At 35.8% G+C, this 23,107-nt stretch overlaps 1 protein-coding gene and 1 pseudogene across 3 annotated transcripts in view; one reads left to right on the top strand and one right to left on the bottom strand.

The window, feature by feature from the left end:
* The first annotated feature begins 332 nt into the window (after positions 1 to 332).
* SNX16 (sorting nexin 16) overlaps positions 333 to 23,107 on the top strand; it is a 39,861-nt gene continuing 17,086 nt past the window's right edge. Inside the window, exons 1-5 of one of the 3 annotated variants that reach the window (XM_063079647.1) lie at positions 333 to 596; positions 2,285 to 2,532; positions 2,620 to 2,759; positions 8,763 to 8,849; positions 13,236 to 13,384. In XM_063079647.1, coding sequence (XP_062935717.1) covers positions 2,385 to 2,532; positions 2,620 to 2,759; positions 8,763 to 8,849; positions 13,236 to 13,384 — 524 coding nt within the window. In that variant the 5' untranslated portion in view covers positions 333 to 596; positions 2,285 to 2,384. The other 2 variants (XM_063079645.1, XM_063079646.1) reach the window with 2 other exon arrangements.
* On the bottom strand, positions 11,300 to 11,794 carry LOC134364243 (large ribosomal subunit protein eL20-like; annotated as a pseudogene).

Raw genomic sequence — 23,107 nt, 5'->3', positions numbered from 1 at the left:
TCCGCTATTCTGTAATGCTCTATTTCCCCACTCTTCGATCGATTGTTATCCCTTAAAGCGCTGCTAATTCTGGAAAACAATCTATAACCTGTTAGAACCAGCCCAAGCTCGTGACGACTACAAGTCCCATGAAGCAAAGCAGAAGCCCGCACAACGTTTGCCGTGGTTACTCGTGGGAACTGTAGTCTTCTAGTTATCTGTCAGGCAAACTAGCTATCGCAGCCTCCGTTTCTCAAAAGTTCCCTTCGAAAAATAAAATTAGTGCAAAGAATATCGACCCCCGGCCGCAGGACTAAATGTAACCCACCTACCAGAAAGCCCAGGCCAGACAATTCCAGTCGGCGCCCCGGGGGTGGCCGCCTTTGGCGTGACGTCACTTCCGGCTGAGGCGTGCCAGGCCGGTCCCTCACTCCAGCTCTGCCGGGATCCTAGTCCCGCGGCCGGGCTGAGGCGGGCAGAGGCGAGAAGCAGCTGCTTTCGGGGGCGGAGTGTCACGTGAGGCCTCTCGGTATTGTGGGAGGAGGCGGAAAGCTGCAGTTAAAGAGTCCGGTTTAACCGTCGCCGGGATCGCGGAGTTGGCTGAGGAGTGGGCTGAGGTACGGGAGGGGCGGCGGGCGCTGTCCAGGCTCTCGTGTGGGTGACACCTGCACCCTTGGTGGCTGGCGGGCGACGGAGGACTCCCCGGGAAGGCGGAGAGGCGACGCAGGAGGCCCCCGGCCACCTTCAGGCCACCGCCGACTCCCCTTGCGTCTGGGAGGCGCTGGCTGCGGCAGAGCCGGGAAGGTCTCGGGACCCCAGGAAGCCCTGAGAGCGGCGGGTCTCGACCCCCACAGAGCCGAAGATCCAGGTCACGCTCAGACCTCTAGGGTAGAGCTGCGCCGGGGGTTCTCCATTTTGCTCTCGCCACCAAACATCTTCTCGCCCACCGGGTTGCTCACCTGCCCACTTCACCTGCCAGAGGTGAGCCCGAGATGATCGTTCTCGGAACACCTCCACTCCAGGGCGAAAGTGGAGACGCTTCTAATGAGCATAATACGTTTTCTTACCGTTTCGGTAGCTCTCACTTCTTTGGTCGTATTGATATGCGACCTCCCCCCGCCAGCCGGCAGCCTCAGGTGGTAGAGTGGCAGAGGGCAGGGCGATCCCACAGGCCTTGAGAAGGTTGAGGTTACAGATCTTTTATTTACTTCTTTTGGGGGAGGCCATCAGGCGGAACCCAGGAGCGATGAATCAGCAACTCAAGTTTCTTGAATTTTTCTTAATGGGGAAGGTTGCCCAGAGCCACGTGCTGAGTTAAAACTCTTATTTCAGCATCTTTCCAAGTCCAGGCGACTCCTTTCCTACCTTTCTCACCAGTAGAGTTATGCAGATGAAGTTGGGCAGGCAGACCCGTTGTTATATGCAGCCCTGTTATTTCTTTGGTTTGTAGTTAATACAATTTCTTATGAGTTTATTATTTAACAGCTTAATGGTAAACCATTTCTTCTTTATGTTATGAAATTATTCCGATACAAGACATACTCGTTCTTTTGGTAAGAGATTATAGAGTATGAGTTATAAAGATTTATTAAGTACTCTCGGTTTATTGCAAAGCAGAACGAGCTTTTGCAAAATTAGTGACGAGCTAGAAACTCTAAAGAGCAGTTGGACTTTTAATTATTTAATTTTGTTGCATATAAGTTTAATATTCGTTGGGTTTTATTTGATTAATTTGATCAACTGTATTTTTCAAATACAGTCGATCCCTGCTTCTATAAAATGTTACTTTAATAGCAGTTGACGTTTACCCAGGTAGAATCTAAGCTTCTGGTTCACTGTTACTACTCTATAAGTCCTTAGACTTTCACTAAATAAATCAGAAGGTAATGTGAATAATCACGCCCTTTTTTCCTTCACTTTTCTCCTTACCTCCCTATACTGTCAGGACAATAAGCTAAAATAAATCTTCAGGAGAGTCCTTACCACTTTTCTCCTACCATCTCTTTTTTTATAGATGAAATCAGCTTTAAATGAACATGACAGAAATTCATCACAAGAAAATAAAGTGGAGAAAAAAGGATAACATGTAACATGTGGGTGAAGGGAAAGGATGTGGAATAGTTTTGCTCTCTTTGCCTTGCAAATGGGAGTCCTTAAAGATAATTGGGATTAAAGGAAGGGGTTTGAGGCATTTTCATTCCAAATAAAATAAGAGTGTCCAAAAGTTAAAAAGAACATTTTGTTTTCTTTTGGATCATGCACCAGATTAAAGACTAATCTTTCAATATGTCCTTCTCATTTTTAGATAGTGAATTCCTCAGAAGAAGAAAATGGATTGCATATTAATTGTTCTCTAAGTGTTTGGACTTAACAGTGTGCAGGTTTGTTGCAAAGGCCTAAAGAAGATGGCAACTCCTTATGTCCCAGTTCCTATGCCCATAGGAAACTCTGCTTCCAATTTTTCAACCAACAGAAATCAAAGAAGTTCTTCTTTTGGCAGTATCTCAACAAGTTCAAACTCTTCCAAAGGCCAGTTAGAAGACTCAAATATGGGTAATTTTAAACAGACAAGTGTCCTTGATCAAGTGGATAGTACTTCATCTGCCTGTAGCAGTCCCCTCATTAGGACTAAATTTACAGGTGCAGATTCTTCCATTGAGTACTCTGCTAGACCAAGAGAAACTGAAGAACAAAATCCTGAAACAGTAAATTGGGAAGATAGACCATCTACACCTACTATACTGGGTTATGAGGTGATGGAAGAAAGAGCTAAATTTACTGTAAGTATTGACTTCTGCTGTAAATTAGTAGAATGTGAGAGATTGGCTAACCTGTGTGTTTGAACCAGTGTTAAAGTGATTAATGTAGGCTTGTACTTAATAATTTCTTGAACAAGAAATTCTAATGGTTTTTACACCACTAAATTTTGTCATGCTGTAGTAAACTTTTGTTTTACCTTAATGAATTTTCACAAACCAGACACACCTATGTAAATAATACATAGATCAAGAAAGGTTAGTAGCATCTTAAAAGCCCCCATACTCTCTGCCTGTCAGTACCCACTCACCCAATACTTTTCTGATAGCCTCTATTATTTTTTCTTATTGTTGTAATTTATATAAATGAAAGTATTGAATGTGTATTCTTTTGGGTCTGGTCTCTTTTCTTGAGCGTTATGTTTGTAAGATTCATTCTTGATCTTGCATAAATTGTAGATAGCTTATTTTTATTACTGATAGTATACGTTTATACAAATATACTACAATTTATTCATTCTATTGTTGAAGAGCATTTGAATAATTTACATTTTGAGGTTCTTACAAATACTACTTCTTTGAACATTTTGGTACTCCTCACTTAGTAAACACATGTATACATTTCTGTTTGCTATTTACCTAGGAGTAAAATTGCTGGACCATATCCCCAGCTTTAGAGGCTTTTGATGAAAGATGTTTCAGAGTTGTACTAATTTATACTCCTTTAAACAGTGTATGAGAGTTCTGGTTGCTCCCCAACTTCCCAGCAGGTAGTATTTTCTCATCTTTTTCATTTTAGATATTTTAGTGAGCATAGGGTAATATCACGTTGTGATTTTATTTGAATTTTTCTTAATGACTAAATTGATTTTTTTTTTTTTGGCCATTTGGATATTGTCTTGTGAAATGTCTGTTCAAGATTTTGTTCGTTTTTCTTTTAGGAAGTCTTCATTTTGATGTGTGGTTATCTGTGCATTCTGGATATGTGTCTATATGTCCTTTTTCAGATACATATGTATTGTGACTATCCTCTCACGCTATAGTTTGCCTTTTCACTTCCTTAATAATACATTTGATAAACAAAAGTTCTTAATTTTGATACAGTACAATTTGTTAATTAATTTTTTTCTTTTATGGTTGGCACTTTTTGAAATCTTTGCCTACTCTAATGTTACAAAGGTATTTTCCTATGTTTTCTTCTAAAAGCTTTTATTGTTGGGCCTTTCACATTTAGATTTGTAAACAATCCATAATTGATTTTTGTCCATGGTGTTAGGTAAAGATCAAGCCATTTTTTTCTCATAAGAGTTTCAATTAATTACGCTTTTTTTAAAAAGACTTTTCTTTCTCCTCCACATCTGTGTTGCCTGTGTCATAAATTATGTGACCATAATGTGTCTGCTTCTATGTTCCAGTTTTCTGTCTTTTAACAATTCCACAGTCTTAATTAGTAAAGCTTTATAGTAGGTCTTGATATCTAGTAGTTTAAATACCTTAGCTTTGTTGTTGTTCTTCAGGATTGCTTTGGCTATCCTTGACCCTTTGCATTGTGATTTTGTTAAACCTATAGATTAATCTGGTGAGAACTAACATCTTTACAATACTGAGTCTTCAAATCTGTGAACCTAATCCATTGACCTAAGTCTTTAATTTCTTCTAAAATGTTTTGATGTTTTCCGTGCAGAGTTCTACCTCTTTTGTTTAGATTTATTTCTGGATATGGATGTTGTTTGATGTTCTTTTCAGAGACATCTTTTTTTGTTTTCTATTTGCTCATTACCTATTTATATATTTTGACCTTGTGTTTTTATTTATCCAGAGACCTTGCTAAACTCACTTATTAGTTCAAAGAGTTTGTTCTTTTTGATGTTTTTGCAGTATAATTGTTGTTTATTTCACTATGTCATGCTATAAATTTATGACAGGATTGGAGGACCACCAAGAAAAAATTATCAAGATTATTTATGAAGAGACTGTCTTTAAAATTCATTTATAAGACTGGTGATATGATGGGTAATCTGCATGGAAGTATCTTTTTTGTGGAAAATTTTAGAAATTATAATAAAGTGATGGCTCATTTCATTACATTGGTCTTCCTTACTTATGAAGGAATGAGCATTCGTTGAGGTAAAGCTATGGTTTGAATGTTTGTGTCCTCCCAAAATTCGTATGTTGAAACTTAACCTCCAAGGTGATGCTATTAAGAGGTGGGTCCTTTACAAGGTGATTTCATCATGGGGCAGAGCCCTCATGAATAGAATTAGTGCCCTTACAAAAGAGGCCCCAGAGAGCTGCCTTATTTCTTCCACGTGAGGACATAGATATAGAGCCACCATCTATGAACCAGGGCTTGAATCTGTTAGCATCTTGATCTTGGATTTCCCAGACTCTAGAACTATGAGAAATAAATTTCTGTTCTTTCTAAGCTATCCAGTTTATAGTAGTTTGTTATAGCAGCCAGTACAAACTAAGATAGGTGATATGTGTGAAAATGCAAATTTGTAGTCAAATATAAGGCAGTGGTATATAGAAAGCCTTTCAGGACACTATAAAGGAACAAGTAAATGACAGATATGAAATTAGTCATATTATTGTATTCATTAACTCAACGTGTTTTGATTACCTATTATGTACCAGGCACTGTTCCAGGTAACAGTGGTATGGTTACAAGAGTGAATGAATAATAGATAAGTAAATAAGAAAGACTGCTGGTATGTCACATGGTGACAAGTGCTGTAGAGAGAAATAAAAAAGAGAAGGGAGACAGGGAGTTTCCTTGAAACTGGGGTTGGGATTTAAATAGTATTATCAATCATGGTCTCACAGAAAAGATGTTAGTACTAACAGAGAGTGAACCATGAGAGTATCTGGGGATTTCCACACAGGTGGGACATCTTTTACAGATCCTTGTGTCTGACAGAGTAAGTAAGCAATGCGGAGAGGTGTCAGAAATGAGATAACAGGTAAGGGAGGGGAGTGTGGCACACAAAGTACTTACGGCATGTAGGCCATTGTAAGGACTTCGGGTTTTACTCTGCATGAGATGGGAAACTTTGAAAAAGCTTTTAAAGGAAAGGTCATGTGATCTCACTTAATGTTTTAAAAGGGTCATTCTGGCTGGCAAATGGAGACTAGATTGTCTGGGGAAAATGTGGAAGCAAGAAGCAGTTAGTAGGTTCTTGCACAAATTCAAGGGAGAAACAATGGTCACATGGACTTTGGTGGTAGAGGAGGTCCTGAAAAGTGATCAGATTCCAAATCTATTTTGAACGTAGACCCAACAGTATTTCCTAATGATTTGTAAGTGGGGTGTGAGAGAAAGAGAAGTCAAAGATGACTTCAAAGATTTTGCCCTAAACACTGAGAAGAATAGGGTTGCCATTTAATTAGGTGGCAGGTTTTGAGGGGAAGATCAGGATTTGTTTTTGGACATGCTAGATTTGTGATACCTATTAGACGTTGAAATGGAGATGTCAAGTTGTGTGTGCGTGAATGTGTACACATATATATGTATTTTGTGTGTGTGTGTGTGAATATCTAAATTGAGTTCAGGAGAGAGGTCTGAACTGGAAATAATAAGCTTGGAAGTCTTAGGTTTGTAAAATAATTTCTCCTAGATAATTTTCTTTGACTTGATCTCTTAACTGAAGAAAGTTATTAGGACTGAATGTCGAGATCTCATAAGAACGTCAAGTCTTTGGAAAGGTGTTTAAAAGCAAGAAGTGACTAGGATGGGTGGTGAGTAGGACTGGGAAGGAGGCATGAACTAGGATGGGTGGTGAACAGGACTGAGGAGGCATGAGATGGACTTCTTCTATTGATAGTATTTTGGTTCTTGTTCTTGGTACTAGTTACATGGCTGTGTTCACTTTGTAAAAATTCATCAAGTTGTATATTTATGATTTGTGCACTTTTCTATATATATTTTATAATTCAATATATGCCTCTGCATATGTTGTAATTCACTTAAAAATCACCAATGACTACATAAAAGGTAGATAGTACAAAGTAGTATATACTAAATTTCAAGTAAAAAGTATGAACAATAACTGCTGTTACAGTTATAGAGAGGAGAATGATCAGTACTGTTATAAAGTTTCCATTGAAAGCGATACTTAAACAAGTGGAAAGATAGAGAACTTTCTAGAAAAGTGAAAATACAAAGATCTGAATATCTTTTTTAGAGAAACAGAAGTGTTCCAGGGCTGCACTAGAAAGTAGCTTAGTCGGAAGGAAGGTTTTATTTTGTAAAACAGGAAAATAAAGTCAATATAGATTATCTGTACAAAAACTGAATTATTATATGAAGTTGACTTTTATCATGCAACAGCCATTCATACTCAAAAGTTTTGAAGTCAGTTTGTTTTGTTTTAATGAGGGACTCCTAAAAAGAATGTTTCTTTCATATCCCCATTGTGACTTTCTACAGACTTTTAAAGGGTATCCAAATTATCTTGTTCCCCACTCTTCTGTTACAAACATAAATTATTTGATATGTTTTTTTACTCCCTCTTAAAAGCTGAAAGAAAAGTCTATCTGAGAAAAAATAAGATGGTAAGGATAATCTACACATCCCTAAATAATGAGTTGTCTTTCTGTTCAATAGAAGTATGAGGATACTTCAAACAGTTCATGGACATATTTGTATTCTTTTTTTTTTTGGTGGTGGCTGGCTGGTAAGGGGATCTTGGTCTTATCCTCTAACCATCTGCCATATTGTCTTTTATTTCTGTTTTCCATGAACTTTTTGAAGTACACTCTTATAATGTGAGCCACAAATGTGAATCACATTTGTAATTTTAAATTTTTAGTAGCCACATTTAAAAAACTAGAAAGAAACAGTTGAAATTATTTTTAATAGTATATTTTATTCAAACTTATATGTCCAAAATATTATCATTTCAACATATAGTCAATATAAAATAATTTTAATAAAAACCATTTACACTTAGTCTTTGAAATCCAGTGTGTATTTTGTACTCAGCACATTTGGACAAGTTGCATTTTGAGTGCACAGTAGCCACACGTGGCTAAAGTGCAGATCTGTGCCACATTTGAAAATTATTGCACAGCAGACTTCAAGAAAAGAAATTACTCTTTTTAGGAGAGTTTCACTCATTCAACAGATATTTATTGAGTACCTCATATGTGCTATGTGTTTTGCTTAGCGCAAAGTACTGTGCCGAAAACAACTAGGAGATGTTTCTCTGAGATTCTGTCATAAATAACACTTTCTCATAATAAATTCTAACAGTATAATCTACTTTTTTCTTATTGTGTGCTTCAACCAAGTTTTTCTTTTCAGTAGCCTACATAATTATACATAATTACAGAAATGTAAACTTTTATCTAATACAGGTTTATTTTTGGTATTTCAGGCTTATATTTCAGCCTTGGAGATTAGAACAACATTGAACTTATTTGAAAACTTTGCTTCATAGTTGAGTTTAAAAATTAAATTGTAGGGCCGGCCCATGGCTCACTTGGGAGAGCATGGTGCTAACAACACAAAGTCAAGGGTTAAGATCCCCTTACCAGTCATCTTATATTTAGAAATAAATGTATAAATAAATAAATTGTATAGGACAAAAGTGTCTATTTTTCACAGCTTCTTCAAGCATGATTGATTCTTTTATCAATTTTATTTTTATCAATTAGAATATGTTGGCATAAAACATATCTTGGAAGCTGATGAGTTCATTATTATTAGTGTGCACAGAAAAAAGCATTTTGTCTCAAATTTGTCATATTATATTTCTTAAGGAAAAAAATCTTTTGGTGCCTGCATTGATTATTTGTGCATTTGATGATCTAAATGATTTCTTATACAGATATTTTTTACATAATAATTGTTGTAGTCTGGATTATCAAGTAAAAGTTTTGAAATATTTATTTGAATTTTTAATTATTTTTAATTTTATATATATGTATATTTCTCTCTCTCTCTCTCTCTCTCTCTCTCTCTCTCTCTCTCTCTCTCTCTCTCTCTCTCTCTCTCTCTCTCTCTCTCTCTTTCTCTCTGAAAAGGTGTATAAAATACTAGTAAAGAAAACCCCAGAAGAAAGCTGGGTAGTTTTCAGAAGATACACTGACTTCTCTAGGCTTAATGACAAAGTAAGTACTTTAATAAATTCAAAACTAACTTTTCAGTTTTGAGTTATGTAATTTCTGCTCTTCTGTTATTTGTGTTTTTTTCTTCATTGTTAATTATTGGAATTGATTCAAATCTTTGCTAGTTCGTAAGAAAGTTAAATGTTTCATTTCACTTTAATAACCCATCTTTACACAAAACTATTTTTATGAAAAAAATTTTTAGTGTAAAAATGTGAAAATTTAAAATTGCTGACAGAAAAATGATTGTTTATATATTCTTGTGAGTTTGAAAAACGTGTATATAAGATTCTCGACCTATTAGAAAATTGTACATGACTGCAAGAGAATGAACAGAAAAATCTTTTTAACATATTATATTAGTTTTCTATTGCTGCATAACAAATTACCACAAACTCTGTTGCTTAAAATAGCACCTGTTTATTTAGTGGTTTGGGTGGTTGCAGCTGGGTTTGCTACTTAGGATCGAGCAAGGTCAAAATCAAGCTTGTTGGTTGGTCTCTTAATGCTCTGTGGAGGAATCAACCTCCAAGCTCATTCAGGTTATTGGCAGAACTTAGTTTCTTGAAGTTGTAGGACCAAGGTCCCTGTTCCTTTGCTGGTTGTCAGCCAGAGATCATTCTTACCTCACAGAGACTGTTCTCTGGTCCTTGCACATGGCCCCTCCATCTTTAAGGCCAGCAGCAGTGGGCCAAGACCTTTCTCTGCCTTGAATCTCTCTGACTTTCTTTTCTGCCACTAGCTGGAGAAAAGACTCTAAAGTGCTCATGCGATAAGATTAGGCTCACCCAGATAATCTCCCTATCTTAAGGTCAGTTGATTAGTAACCTTAATTATAGCTGTAAAATCCCTTTTGCTATGTAACATAACAGAAGAACAGAAGCAACACCAGAGACAAAGGTCATGGAGCCATCTAGAATTCTGTGCTGCACATGAGAAGCAGAGAGGATAATAATAAACTTCAATATATTAAAAATCCTTAACAACAAATTTTAAAAGTGAACCCAAAAGTAAAAAGTATAACAAATAATATGAACATTGTAATTCACAGAAGAAATATATGTGACCAATAAATCTGGAAAGCATTTAATATCATGAGTATTCCAAGAAAAGAAAAATAAGAAACTAATTTTCACCTGTCAAGTTGACAGACATTTAAATGGTATTATCCAGTGTTGGAAGTATGCATCTTCCTAGGGGACACCATAACGTTTTGCATGATTTTAACACAGTAATGGCATTTCTGGGATTTTTCCTACATACACGATCATGACTATTACAGTTGACCAAAGCTGAACATTTCTGTGTTGTAAAATGATTGTTCTCAGTTGGTCCCAGGCAGAACAGCATAGGGGGGGAAGGAGCAGCACCGTTACCAATGCAGCTCATTGTCAAGAAAAAACAAGTTCATATGAAAATTTGGGCAAGGCTCAATCAGGCATTCATCCCTCACATTAAAAAGAAATTCAGTGGTAGTCCTTGATATGTCTGACTTTTCAGTCACACTGCTCTGTCCTGAACTGATTTGCCCTTCACATGTGGTTCGTAAGTGGCATTCTGAAATTGCCTTTCTCTGTCTTTCTGGGGATTTTTTAATATTTCTCTTTTGTTGGATGTTGTTTTCCTCTATTCAATGTCTTCCTCTTTCTTGAATTACTTAATTGTGGGACAGCTCCGTCTTTTCTGTGGATAATTTTTTAAAGGAAAGTCATATATTTAAACATATATTTAAATTATAAAGCTTAAAATTAATAAAAAGACAATATATTTCTTCCTCATGACTTTTATTTCCATTGCAGACACATTAGATAAAAAGTCTCAAGGCCACAAATATCAAATATCAGTTATATCTTAAAGCAAGTCAGGGTTTTCACTTATCTGAGTTACTTTCTAGTTTTTGTCTTGTTTATTTTCTGTTCACTTACTTACAGAAGCATAGACAAAATGTTATATTTTACATTTTTACTTAACATTTTAATTTTACCCTGTCCGTTTTTGTCTTTTGCTAGTCTTTTTTTATACCTGTGATACTTAGTTTTATTTTTAAGTATAGAAATGTGAATGTACATGGATTCATTCTGTTCATCCATTATTTAACATATATTGTTGACTGCTTGTTATGTAGCAGGCACTGTGCTAGACACTGAGGATGCAACTATGAATAAAGCATAATAATTGCAGTATAGTAAAATGGTTCTCAATCTTAACTGCATTTTGGACTGCCCTGGAAAGCTTTTGCAAATTACAATACCTAGGCCACACTACAAATTGTTAAATCTTAATCTGTCAGAGGTAGAACACAGTCATAAATATCTTTTAAAACTCCTCGGGTGATTCCAGTGTGCAGCCAAGGTTTAAAATCACTGGTCTAGTAGGAGAGTCCAAAATTTGTGTGTGTGTGTTCATTCTCAAGGAGTTTATTTGGTCAGACCTGGTGTGAGAGGGCCCTGCACCTAGAAAGTGTTGGTCATCTTGGTGGTGAATCATGGCTTATGCCTGCAACACAGGACTGGGTGGGGCAGCAGGAGCTTCATCTTGGAGTTGTGCAACTGCTTGACTGTCGGCTGGCAGCACTTGCTGGCTGCCATCTCCTCCACCTTCATGATCTGGATGGAGTCGGCGCGGGCGCAGTGCCAGCGCCCACGGTGGTCAGGTCCTGTATTCCCGGTACACGTTGTGGGTTCCTCTGCGGGAGTCAGTAGCGCAGCCAGATGTCGAAGTTCTGCACCTGCAGGGGAGACTTTTTGAACATCTGGCCACAGTAGACAATTTTCTCTAAAGACTTCATCGTCTTTGGCAGAGATGCAAAGTATCAGAAGTGAAACTTGGCGAAGGCATGATTAAGGCAGAAAGATTCGTAGGCGGTAGAGGGGCAGCCTGCGGCACTTGGGGGTGAATAAGCAGCACTCGGCCACCTTGAACTCGCGCAGTGAGCCTGAGGCCTTCATTGGCGTTTCTCTGTGCTGGCCCACCACCCACCAAAAGGCAAAATTTAATTAGCATTATTTATGTTGTAATAAATGTCACTCAAAAAAAATTAATGATTTGACAATGTGTGGCAGGTTATCTTTTCTAAAAGTGGTCACAGCAATATCTTCAGTCCCATATGCTCTTCCAGAATCTTACCACCACCTATCAAAAGGTAGAATCTTTTTCCCCTCCCCTTGAACCTGGATGAGCTTGTGACTACTTGAACCAATGGAGTTTAGTGGAAATGATGCTATGTGAGTTTCGAGGCTAGATCATAAGAAGTATACAGTTACATCCTGGCTTTCTCTCTTGGGATGCTCCCTTTTGAAATCCAGCCTCTGTGCTATGAGAAAGTCTAGGACACATGGAGAGGCCAGTGTCGGGGGTTGTGGTGGACAGCTCCAGCTAAGGTCTCAGCCAAAACCAGCATCATCCACTATGCATGTGAGTGAGTAAACTTCAGACAGTTCCAGCTCCCAGCCTTCAAGTCTTCCAGCTGAGGCCCCCATTCACTGTAAAACAATGATAAGCTATCCTCTCTCTATGTGGTATGAATTACTGGCCCAAAGAATCCATGAGCCTAATGAATGGTTGTTTTATACCATGAAGTTTTGAGGTAATTTTTTACACAGTAATAGTAACTTGGACAGCCTTAACCTAGTTGATAAGGTTGGGAAATTCTTCCCTAAAAAAAATGAATTTTAGGCCTAATGTGCAAAGTAGATTATAAATCAAAGTATAAAAGTTAAAACGGTAAACTTCTGGGAAAAACACAGAAGAAAATCTTTGTAGCCTTGGAGTGAGTAAAAATTTCTTTTGATCTAAAAAAGCCTAAACCATTAAAGACAAAAATGGATGAATTAGATAACATTAAAATTTAAAAACAACTGCTTTGCTAAGATTGTTAAAGAGTCAGGCCACTGTTAGGAGAAAATATTTGTAATGCATATATCTGAAAAAAATCTTGTATCTGGAATATATAATGTACTCTTACAACTTAATAAAAACACAACCCAATTTTTTTAAAAAAAAAACGTTGGGGGACTCAAAAGATTTGAATAGATAATTTACTAAAGAAGATATGAATGTGCAAATAAGCAAGTGAGAAGATATTCAACATCATTTATCAAAAGAGGAATATGAATTACAACCACAATGACATGGTACTACACATCCACTGGAATACCTAACATTAAAAAGATGAATAATGCCAATTTTGGCAAGGATGTGGAATGAGTAGAACATCTATGTATACATTACTGGTAGAAATTAAGAGAATAATGAAGGCATAAAAAGCTTAGCTGAATTTTATTCTATTATTTTAATCTTATTTTATGAATAATCGCACATAGTCAACAGGATTGATTTTGTAGAACTGATATAATTGAATTATACATTGTGTTTTTTCTTCTTTTTCAGTTGAAAGAGATGTTTTCAGGCTTTCGATTAGCACTTCCACCAAAACGCTGGTTTAAAGATAATTACGATGCTGACTTTTTAGAAGATAGACAATTAGGATTACAAGCATTTCTTCAAAATTTAATAGCTCACAAGGACATTGCTAACTGGTATGTAACAAACTGAAATAAGAGATTATAAAAGCATTCTAACAAGTGGCTTAAATGAAAGAATAAATCTAGGACCATAGTTATTTAAGCACAGAAGTAAGGGGTGGGAGTATAATTACTTGTCCTCTAATTTACTACATGGAATTTTCTTGCTTTCAGTAAGGACTTTGATATTTCATTTTTATCAAAGTTTTAAAAAGTGAGTAAAGTGAAAAATTTAGCATATCACTTACTCAAATCACCCAGCAATAAACTTGATTTTAGTGTTTAGCAATCCATTTCAGTCTTAGCAATCACTTAAACAAAATGGCTTACATATTGGTAAATTTTTGGTTAACACGATACTATATAATTTTAAGGATAATATTTTTTATATTTCTCCAAAGTAGTGCAAAAATATGAACATTGTGAAGTTGGGTTAATTTACATAGGAGGTGAAATGAAAATACCAGAAACCATTAAATAAAAGGCAGAGAAAGGATTTTTGCTAATGAATAGATAAGAAAATTGTTGAATGATGTAGTATAAGCTGGGTATCTAATTTTGGAACCTACATTATCAGATAGATTAAAATTATTTTGAAAAAAGTAGAGAGCATTTATAATACAGCAATAGCATATTGTATAGATGTCTATTTCTGGAACTGTCTTTCGTAGTTTTTCACATAAGAATGAAAAACAATAAAACCATCCTATCTAACTTTTCCTACCCCTTTTTCTTGGTCTTTATGTATATTACCTTCTTGTGTTATAACACACATACACACTGTACTCATACATCTTGCTTTCCAATGTGTGCTGCCTAAGCTTGATGGCTTCACAAGATCCCTGCTCATCCTCCCTCATTTTCCTCTTAATAAAAAAAACTACAAGTCAGATCTTTTCTCTGTTCTCCACATTTAATGTATGCAGTTGCCTTCTTGACATCTCCTACAGATTTCTCAAAGTTACCTCAAACCTAAAACAGACTTAAACTTGGTCTCAATCTTTTTTCCCCGAGTTTTCAGCATCATCATCTACCCAAAACCTGTGAGTCATCCTTGACACATCCCTCACTACCTTTATTCCTTCCTTTACATTTTAAGTACCACTCAAATATGTCTACTACTTTCCTCCATCCTTGTCATTACCACCCTAGTCCAAGCAGTTATCTCTTGCCTTAATTGCTGTAGAAACTTTTCTGCTGTTCTTCCTTATCCACTCTTCTTTCTGTAATCCATTAGAGCCACATAGATCTTTTGTGATGTAGCTTAAGTCATTCTTTCTGCTCCCTGCATACCTGCTTATCTTTCCTACCTTAGGTTTTATAGTTCCTCCCCAACCTCCATTCTCCGTTCATCAGCCATATTGGTCTTCTTTCAGTTTTCCAAAATCACCTTGCTCCTTTATCCCTTAGGGCTTTCATATATGCTGTTCCATTGAAGGGCAACATTTCACATTACTACCCCACCCAGCTCTGGCCTAGATAACTCCTATGTATCCTTCAGATTTCAATACAAATTTCCTTAACTGGCCTTCCTAACTGAACCCTCATCCTCCACCAGCACCACCACCACCACCACAGACTAGGTCAGTTCTTTCTCACAATATCTGTACCAGCCCTTATTAACTGGTTCTGAGAGTCAACTTTGAATGCTTTAGTACACCAATTGTATGTAGTGAATTAACTTCCCTCCTCTGCTTCTAGTGATACTAGGTATGTACTGGTCTTAAGAAGATTGAGAAAATAATCACTTAAATCATTATTATGAGGTGTCTTAGTTTGTTTTCTATTGCTTAGAACACCTGAAATTGGGTAATTTATAAAGAAAAGAAATGTATTTCTTACAATTCTGGAGGCTGGGAAGTCCAAGGTCAAAGGGCACATCTGGTGAGGACCTTCTTGCTGGTGGGGACTCTCTAGAGTCCTGAGGCATTACAGAGCATCACATGGAGAGGGAGCTGAGCATGCTAACATGCTAGCTCAGGTCTTTCTCATAAAGCTACCAATACACTCCCATGGTAACCCATTAGTCCACTAGTGGATTAATCTATTCATGAGGGCAGAGACCTTACGATCTAATCATCTCCTAAAGGCCCAACCTCAATACTGCCTCATTGGGGATTAAGTTTCAGCATGAGTTTTGGAGGGGACATTCAAACCATAGCAGTAGGGTTTAATTCTGCCAGTTGAGAAAGGCTGGTTGGTACCTTACTTTTATAGCATTTCAGCTTATTATTATTTCTGTGATTTGACTGTGTTTCTCCCACTAGATGGTAAGATACATAACAGGTCATGTGGCTATTTTATTGACCGTTCAATGTCCAGTGCTTAGCACAGTGCTGACATGGTTGGCTCTCAATAAGTACTTCTTGAATGAATGACAGAACTGTTGACATTCACTGCTGTACCATTAATATGAAAAAAAGGTTGAAGCACATATGACAAAGTTAGTAATTATGTGGTCTAGGTGGTGAGAATATGGGTGCTTCCTACTTTTCTATATATTTTACATCTCTCAAAAGAAAAAAGAAAAATATTGGTTTTCATTCAGACAAACCAAGCAGGAATAAAAACGAACACACACTAAAATCATAGAGAAAGACTTTGAAGAAAATATATTTTGTACTATACTATAAAAGACTCTTAACAGCTAAGAAGTCAACACATCCTATCCCCTTTCTCTTGTCCCTTATTCAGTAAACCTTCATGTATTGAAAATGTGGTGAATTAAAACCAAATTTATTCTGTAAATGACTATTTTATCTAATGAAGTATTAAATAATGTGAACCACATTAATTATTTCATTTGTGATTTCTTGATTTTTTAAAATAGCAGAATTGTGTCTTGGTTGAAATATTCAGATACATTTTTTTAAATTGCTAATATAGATCTCAGTCTCTGAGGTAAACATTACTGGGGACATTCGAGATCATGTCATTTCTAAAACTGCATACCTCAGAACAGTGGTTGTGATCTTGCTCAATTCATAAATAGGCATTTCAAAGAAAGAGGTTTCTTGGCCAAATAAGTTGGGGAGAGGTTTCATCTGATATTTCTAGAGTATTAAAGGTTTTGAGAAATTTTGCATGAAAGAATCTAGTGTGCCTTGCACTTATTTGCCTACATACTTTTGTCATATCATCAGACATTTAGGAAATACAGTGAGATAACTTAAATTGAATTCACAATAGGGTACTTGTTTACTGTTGGGTACCCACTATGTTTCTTATGGGTGATGGGTAGCATTTTTTATTTCACAATGTAAAAGGTTTCTTAATAACTTACTGTTTAAAACATGATTGGGGGAAGGGTTATTCATCTGTATCTTAAGCATTTGTCCTGTATCATGGTAAGAAGGATATAAAAGAAGGGAAGATATACTCACTGGTCTTAAAATTCTTTTAGAAAAATTAGGCTTCTGTTTGAACAAAATAAGGGAGTTTATGAATTGCCACTTGCTATGATACAGATTTTAAAAGTAACAGGAACTCAGAGAAGGGGAAGATCAATGTTTTTCTCAATGATCAAGCAATACTGGAAGTAGGATCTGAGAGCCTGAAAGGCTAGATTAAGAGTAGGAAGATGGATATGAGTTAGACACAAATAATTAGAAGATATGTAGAAAGTCTGAAGTTGTCACATAGCTGTTCATGAATTGAAGCTTGGTCCATTATAACCAACATAGTACTTTACTACATATTTTGAGATTGTATCTTCTCTCCCTTCAATACTGTTCCTTATGTGAAATAAATACCCAATTCTTGGTGTGTCAAGGACTGAATTACTACAGTGATTTTGCCATAGTACAACTGTTACTGTTGTACACAGGATTTGAACTCTGTCTATAATCTGAACTCAAATAGTAGTTGAGTTGTTAGATAGTTCACCAATCAAAAGCCTGATTGTACAGGAGAAAAGTGAAAGAAGATTCTTTCATTTTTTACAATTAAAAAGGAAGATGGAAAATTCTTCTATGAGAGAAAAGGAGGAAAGTCAAAATTCCAACATTTCTTTATGAAAATATGAAACTGCATTTAAGAGACACTGTGTAAAACATCAATTAGTTGTACATTACTTCTTGGGATGCCTTTTAGCATCCTGTTATAGTCGGAATGGCTGTAGAAAAAATTAGTCTTTAGATGTCCAAATAACCATTTGATATTAACTGTTTATGTATCAATAGTGTTCTTTCATTTTCCTTTGTTATATCCTCAGCACCTTACAACACAGTTATTTCTTAACCTTTATGTTGGCTAAGAGCTTGCAGCTCTTAATGTTACAACTTCTTCAGCTGAGCAAAGCAAAAGTAGAAGAAAATGTTGGTTTGAATGGTTCAAGAGAATATTGTTTTCAGATGCATGTAGAAAATACAAAATAAGGAAATGGATAAAAACATTAGTGTTTTCATAATAAAAAGATTTATTAGAGGTTTCATCTGCTCAATTAATAATTATTTAGAGCTTACAATATAAAAGGTGTTGTGACTACACAAAGGTGAATTAGATGCTGATTCTATTTTCAAAGAAACTGAAAGAAAGAAGACTTGCTCCCCAAAACCATGATGAATAGAATTATATCTCCTTTAGAGGAGGAAGAGATAACTTTTGGCTGGGAGAAACAGAGAAGGCTCTCCAAAGAGTGACATTTGAGCTGGACTTTAAAGAATTAGTGATATTTGGACCAGCGAAGAGAAGGTGAAGGACTTTACAGATGAGAGAGAATATTATAATCAAAATGCAAAACCAAGAAAGTACAGGTCCTGTGCCAGAAACAGCATGTAACTCAGTTTGTCAAGGTGAAAGATATGTAAACAGTTTCATATAGTTAAAATATAGCTATTTACTGTTTTATGCTGTCTTGTGCTACTTTGAAATCAGTACATCAGCACAGCAAATGTTTTACTATTCTTTGAAGTACTCCACATAGATCCCATTTACCAGATTTTTCCTTTTTTTTTTTTTTTTTAAATGTAGGAGTTAAAGATATATTTTTCCTCATATTACCATCCATCTATAGGGTCTTCAGTACCAAAACTCAGTGTTTTAAATTCTATATCTATTTTTTAAAAAACATTAAAGATGGATTTGGATTAACAGCAGTTTGTGGTTAAAAAAAAAAAATAGTATTCAAACATTATATGAGGGAACAATTGAAAGACATGAGAATATTCACCCTTTAAAAAGAAAAAGTATTTGGGGGATATGATAGCCATTTTCACATATTTGAAAGACTGTGATGGGAGGAAGGATTAGTCAGATATACTTAGCTTTAGAGTAGTGCTTCTCCACCTATGTTGTGCTTGTGAATCACCTGGGGATCTTGTTAACGCTGACTCTGATTCAGCAGATCTGGGCTGGATTCAGCATTTCTAACTAGGTAATGCTGATACTGCTGGTCTAGGGACCTTATTTTGAATTGCAAGGCTAACACATAGAACTAAGAATAATATTGAGAAGTTAGAGAAAGTACTATCAACTCAGATAAAAAAGAGTTACCTATCATTTCAAGCTGTCCAATATAAAAATGTTCTGCCTTTTGAAAAGTGAGTTTCTCTTCACCATAAATATTTGAAGAGAGTACATAACTGTCAATAGTATTAAAGAGGGAATTATTAAGTGGAATACACTTGATTAGATGGTGACTTAGGTCTCTTCTAGTTATAAAAATTCAATAACCCTATACTTCTTGAACAAAAATACTTAAAGATAACTATTTTTTACATTTTTACCCTGAACTGTCTTTTTACAGGGAATATTATTGTTAATGTCTCTAGGGGCTGGCTGGTTACTCATTTGGTTAGAGTGTGGTGCTGATAACATGAGGAGCCAGGTTTCGATCCCTGTACCGGCCAGCTGCCAAAAAAAAGGGATTTTAAGTTGTTTTCATATATGAAGATATTATCAAAGAGAAGTTAGGTTAATCTTATTTTTACAAAATGAAAGAATTCAGTTATATATGCAGTAACTCAACTAATGCCATCTCATGAGAATCAACACATTATTGGTACGGTTGGTTGGTTGGTTTTGCCACAATATGTTAGTTTGGTAGAAATTAAATTACAGATAATTATAAAATATGCAATAAAACCAAATAATTTGTATTCAGATACATGCAAACTCTTCCCTGATTAAATTGGGTTTTAGAGACCTGCTACAATACTGTTTTCTGGGCTTAATGACAAAATAATTTTAGGCAAATTGCTTAATTGATTTTAATCAGTCCCCTCATTTGGAAGATGAGATATTTCAGTTAGTTTTCTAAAAACCCCTTTCAACTCTTAATTTCTCACTTCCTATTCATTTTGTTGTGCTTCTTGATAAATCTTGAGGTCATAACATCAGTAAAACAGTCAGATTCTAACCTTTTTAATCTTTAAGACGTTCTGGTCTTACTTGGTCCTCTCCTGAGCCTACTTTCTTGTGAAAACAGGAGTATCTGTTGAAAACTAATATCCATCTCAAATTTGAGAATTGTACTAGTGTTTAATCTATACCAGTAATAGAAATTTGTTCTGATATTCTTAATGGTTTTATAAATTTTATTTCTACTTGCATACCTCTTACAGATGAATTTATTATTTGTTGAATTCTTATTCTGTGCTATGGCTAGTTGATTTGGATAGGATCTGCACAGTCCGGGAACTTGTCATCTGCCTTTTAGCGGGGCAGACTGCTTCATAAACATACAATACTAATAATACAGCATAATTAATCCTATGAAAGGGGTCTCTTCAAGCTGCTATGATAATACATGGAAGAATACTGAACCTAGTAGAGTGTAGGGAAGAGGGATTTAGTTAGAGAAGGCTTTTATTATGAGTAGATAACAGATGAGCTGAGTATAAAGAATAAGTAAGAGTTAGCCAGGTAGAGTTGGGAAGGATGGGCCAGGATAATAGCGGCAAGCATGAGTAAAGGCATGGAAACATGACAGCACGCTAAGTATGAGCATGTACTATTGCTGGAGTGTCAAATGAGAAAGGAAGTTAACACTTGAATGTAGACAGGTGCTTTATGCCAACACCAAGAGATTGGTTTTGTTTCCTCTTGGTAAAGGAGCCACAGATATAGGTTTTTGAAGTATTCCGGATTAGAAGCAATAGTAGGGATGCAAGTGGGTTAAAATTATCTAGGTGAGAGAGGACCAAGGTCTAAACAAGGCCCCCACTGCCAGACTTTCACATCTACCACAGGAAGCTAAGTGCAAGCCCTTCAGCATCACGCCTGCCCACCTGTTTCATACACTATGAACCTCTCTGTCACTAGCTTTGAGTCCTTATCCTCAAGGATTATTTATTATCTATTTTTTTTATCATTTTCTTTTAACTAGAGGAGAATACTGAAGAGAAATATTAACTGATACAACATTTCTATGTGAAATTCCTCAGTAGTATTTTTATGCAAAGACTTACTGCCCAATTTGGTTTGGGCACAATTGGTATCTAGTATTTTTAGTACATTTTTTACTTAATTCTTAATTGACCTACCTATGAAAGAAAAAAGGAGGAAAAAGTAATAGTAAATATAAGGTGAAGTTTCACTGGATAGAATGTTTATTAAGAGCATAGTTAGAAAATACAGTAAAACTCTTTTAAAGATAACTTTTGCGAGAGAATCAGAGTTGAAGTTATAGGTAAATTTGCTCCGATAATGAAAGCAATGCTGAAGGATTCCACCTGTGGTCTCCTTATCGTCAAGCAATATAAGTCCACAGCAGATCCCAATTTTAAAATAGAGTTTTCTCAAACACACTAAAAAGGTACTTCAGTTAATAAAAGGAATAGAAAGAATCTTTCCTCGCCTTTTAATTCAAGGTTGTTGGATTTTCTCTTACATAGGTTTCTCTCCTATCCTAAGGTTTTTCTTACCTATTCATTATCACAGTCCAGTGGAAGCAAAAGTATTAAAGAATGAACACAGAACAGAGATTAGGGGGCTGTATATATTGAATTTATCAGTGAACAAGTAAAAAAAAAAAAGTAAGGCTTTTTTTTCTAAATTAATTTCCATTTAATCCATATACCATTTAATAATATAGACTCTGGTATTTACATATTATTTGAATCCACTTGGTTTATAAACCATGCATTGATAATATATAGAAAAATGAGTGCACAGAATCATGGTACACATAGGCAGTCAATAGATATTTATTGAATCTTAATAAAATTCTCTAGTCAGTGATTCTCAAGCAGAGCTGAGGGCTTCCTTTCCTAGGGAAAAAAAATGTACCAGAATTTCTGAGAAGAAAGCAGTTGTTTTCTCAAACAGTCATCTCCCAGAGATTCTAGTGTGTCCTCTCCTGGGATAGGAATAGAGTTTGAGGGTGTTGGTTGACTGTCTTCTTCTACCAACTGAGTCCTGTTGAAGCAGAAGAAATGTAGTGAATCACTGAAAAGCTATATAAATTAAAATTGTAAAGTGAGTTTGAAATTTCATTCTTATACTACAGATTTTAAAAAGTAGGGCATGGATTATAACCTTGGAACTATATTGAAAAAACACAGGAAATCCAGTGGACTTCATTTAAGTAGAACTCTACTTAAAGATTCTAAAGGTCATGAAGATTTTTAGGGAAGAAGATGAATTAGAATAGCCACTCCGAAAAAGATTTCTTCAGGTGGGTACATTGTCAACATCACTGTTCATCTAGGCTAAATTTCTACTATAAACCAAAAGTATAGAAAGGGATATATAGACTCCTTTACCTACTTTTCCTCTTCTAGCAGCAGCAGTCCAATAATTTGTGAACATAAGAATGTTATGAAGTATGTGGAAATCTAGGCATAAACATGTAAGAAAATAATGTCTCACACTGGATTGTCATATACTGAAAGTATTAAACAAGACCCTTCCATATGCTTCTTAGCATTTTTCTTGCAATCTTAAATGCTATTCTCTTAGCTTTTGTCATATGAATCACAGGGTTAGTTTATTACCTGTGGCTCGTTTTTACCTAATTGTAGGTACTCCAGTATAAATAATAGGTGGATGGAAGTACAATACCAGACAACCATGTGGTAGTTCTGTTATATTCTGTGCTATTAGACTATTAGTATTCCATAGGCTACAATTAAAGAGGAATACAGACAAGTTAAATGTGTTCACAGAGAAGTGACCAGCAAAGAGAAAGAATCCAAATGAACCAAAACATAAGACAAAACAATTTAAAGGTAGAAAAGGACACATATTTATACTCAGAAGACACATTGAAGGTCCAGCTCTACTGCTTGCACTCTGTGATCTTGGGCACGCCATTCTACCGCTCTGAACTTTGGTGTCATTTGTAAAATAGAGATATAATGCCTATCCTAACCTCTTATGATTGTTGTGAAAATTAAATAAAATAGGGTATGTGGAAGCCCTGTGTGTACAGTGTACTATGAAAGTGTTATTGTATTAGCATTGCTTCTTGGGAATAAAAGATTAGAGGAAATAGTATAACATTCTTGATATGTGTTTAGGGTTATCATGTGAAAGAGGACTTAGATTTACCCTGAATGGCCCACAAAAGCAGAACTAAGATTTGTAAATAGAAGCTACAGGGAGAAAAATTTCAGCTCAGTGAAAGAAATTCGTTCTAATTTTCAGCGTTATTCAAACATGGGATGGTTTATTTCAAGAGGTAGGATATTCCCTATCTCTGGCAATGTTTAGGTATACTCTTGGCTGAACGTGTTAAAGGGATAAAAAGCATACTGAAGATCACATTTAAGATCCCTTCCATCTGTATTTATCCAT

This window comes from Cynocephalus volans, chromosome 15 (assembly GCF_027409185.1).
Source record: "Cynocephalus volans isolate mCynVol1 chromosome 15, mCynVol1.pri, whole genome shotgun sequence".
Taxonomy (NCBI): domain Eukaryota; kingdom Metazoa; phylum Chordata; class Mammalia; order Dermoptera; family Cynocephalidae; genus Cynocephalus; species Cynocephalus volans.
Note: the sequence above shows the minus strand (reverse complement) of the source record. Positions and strands in the feature narration are given on the sequence as shown.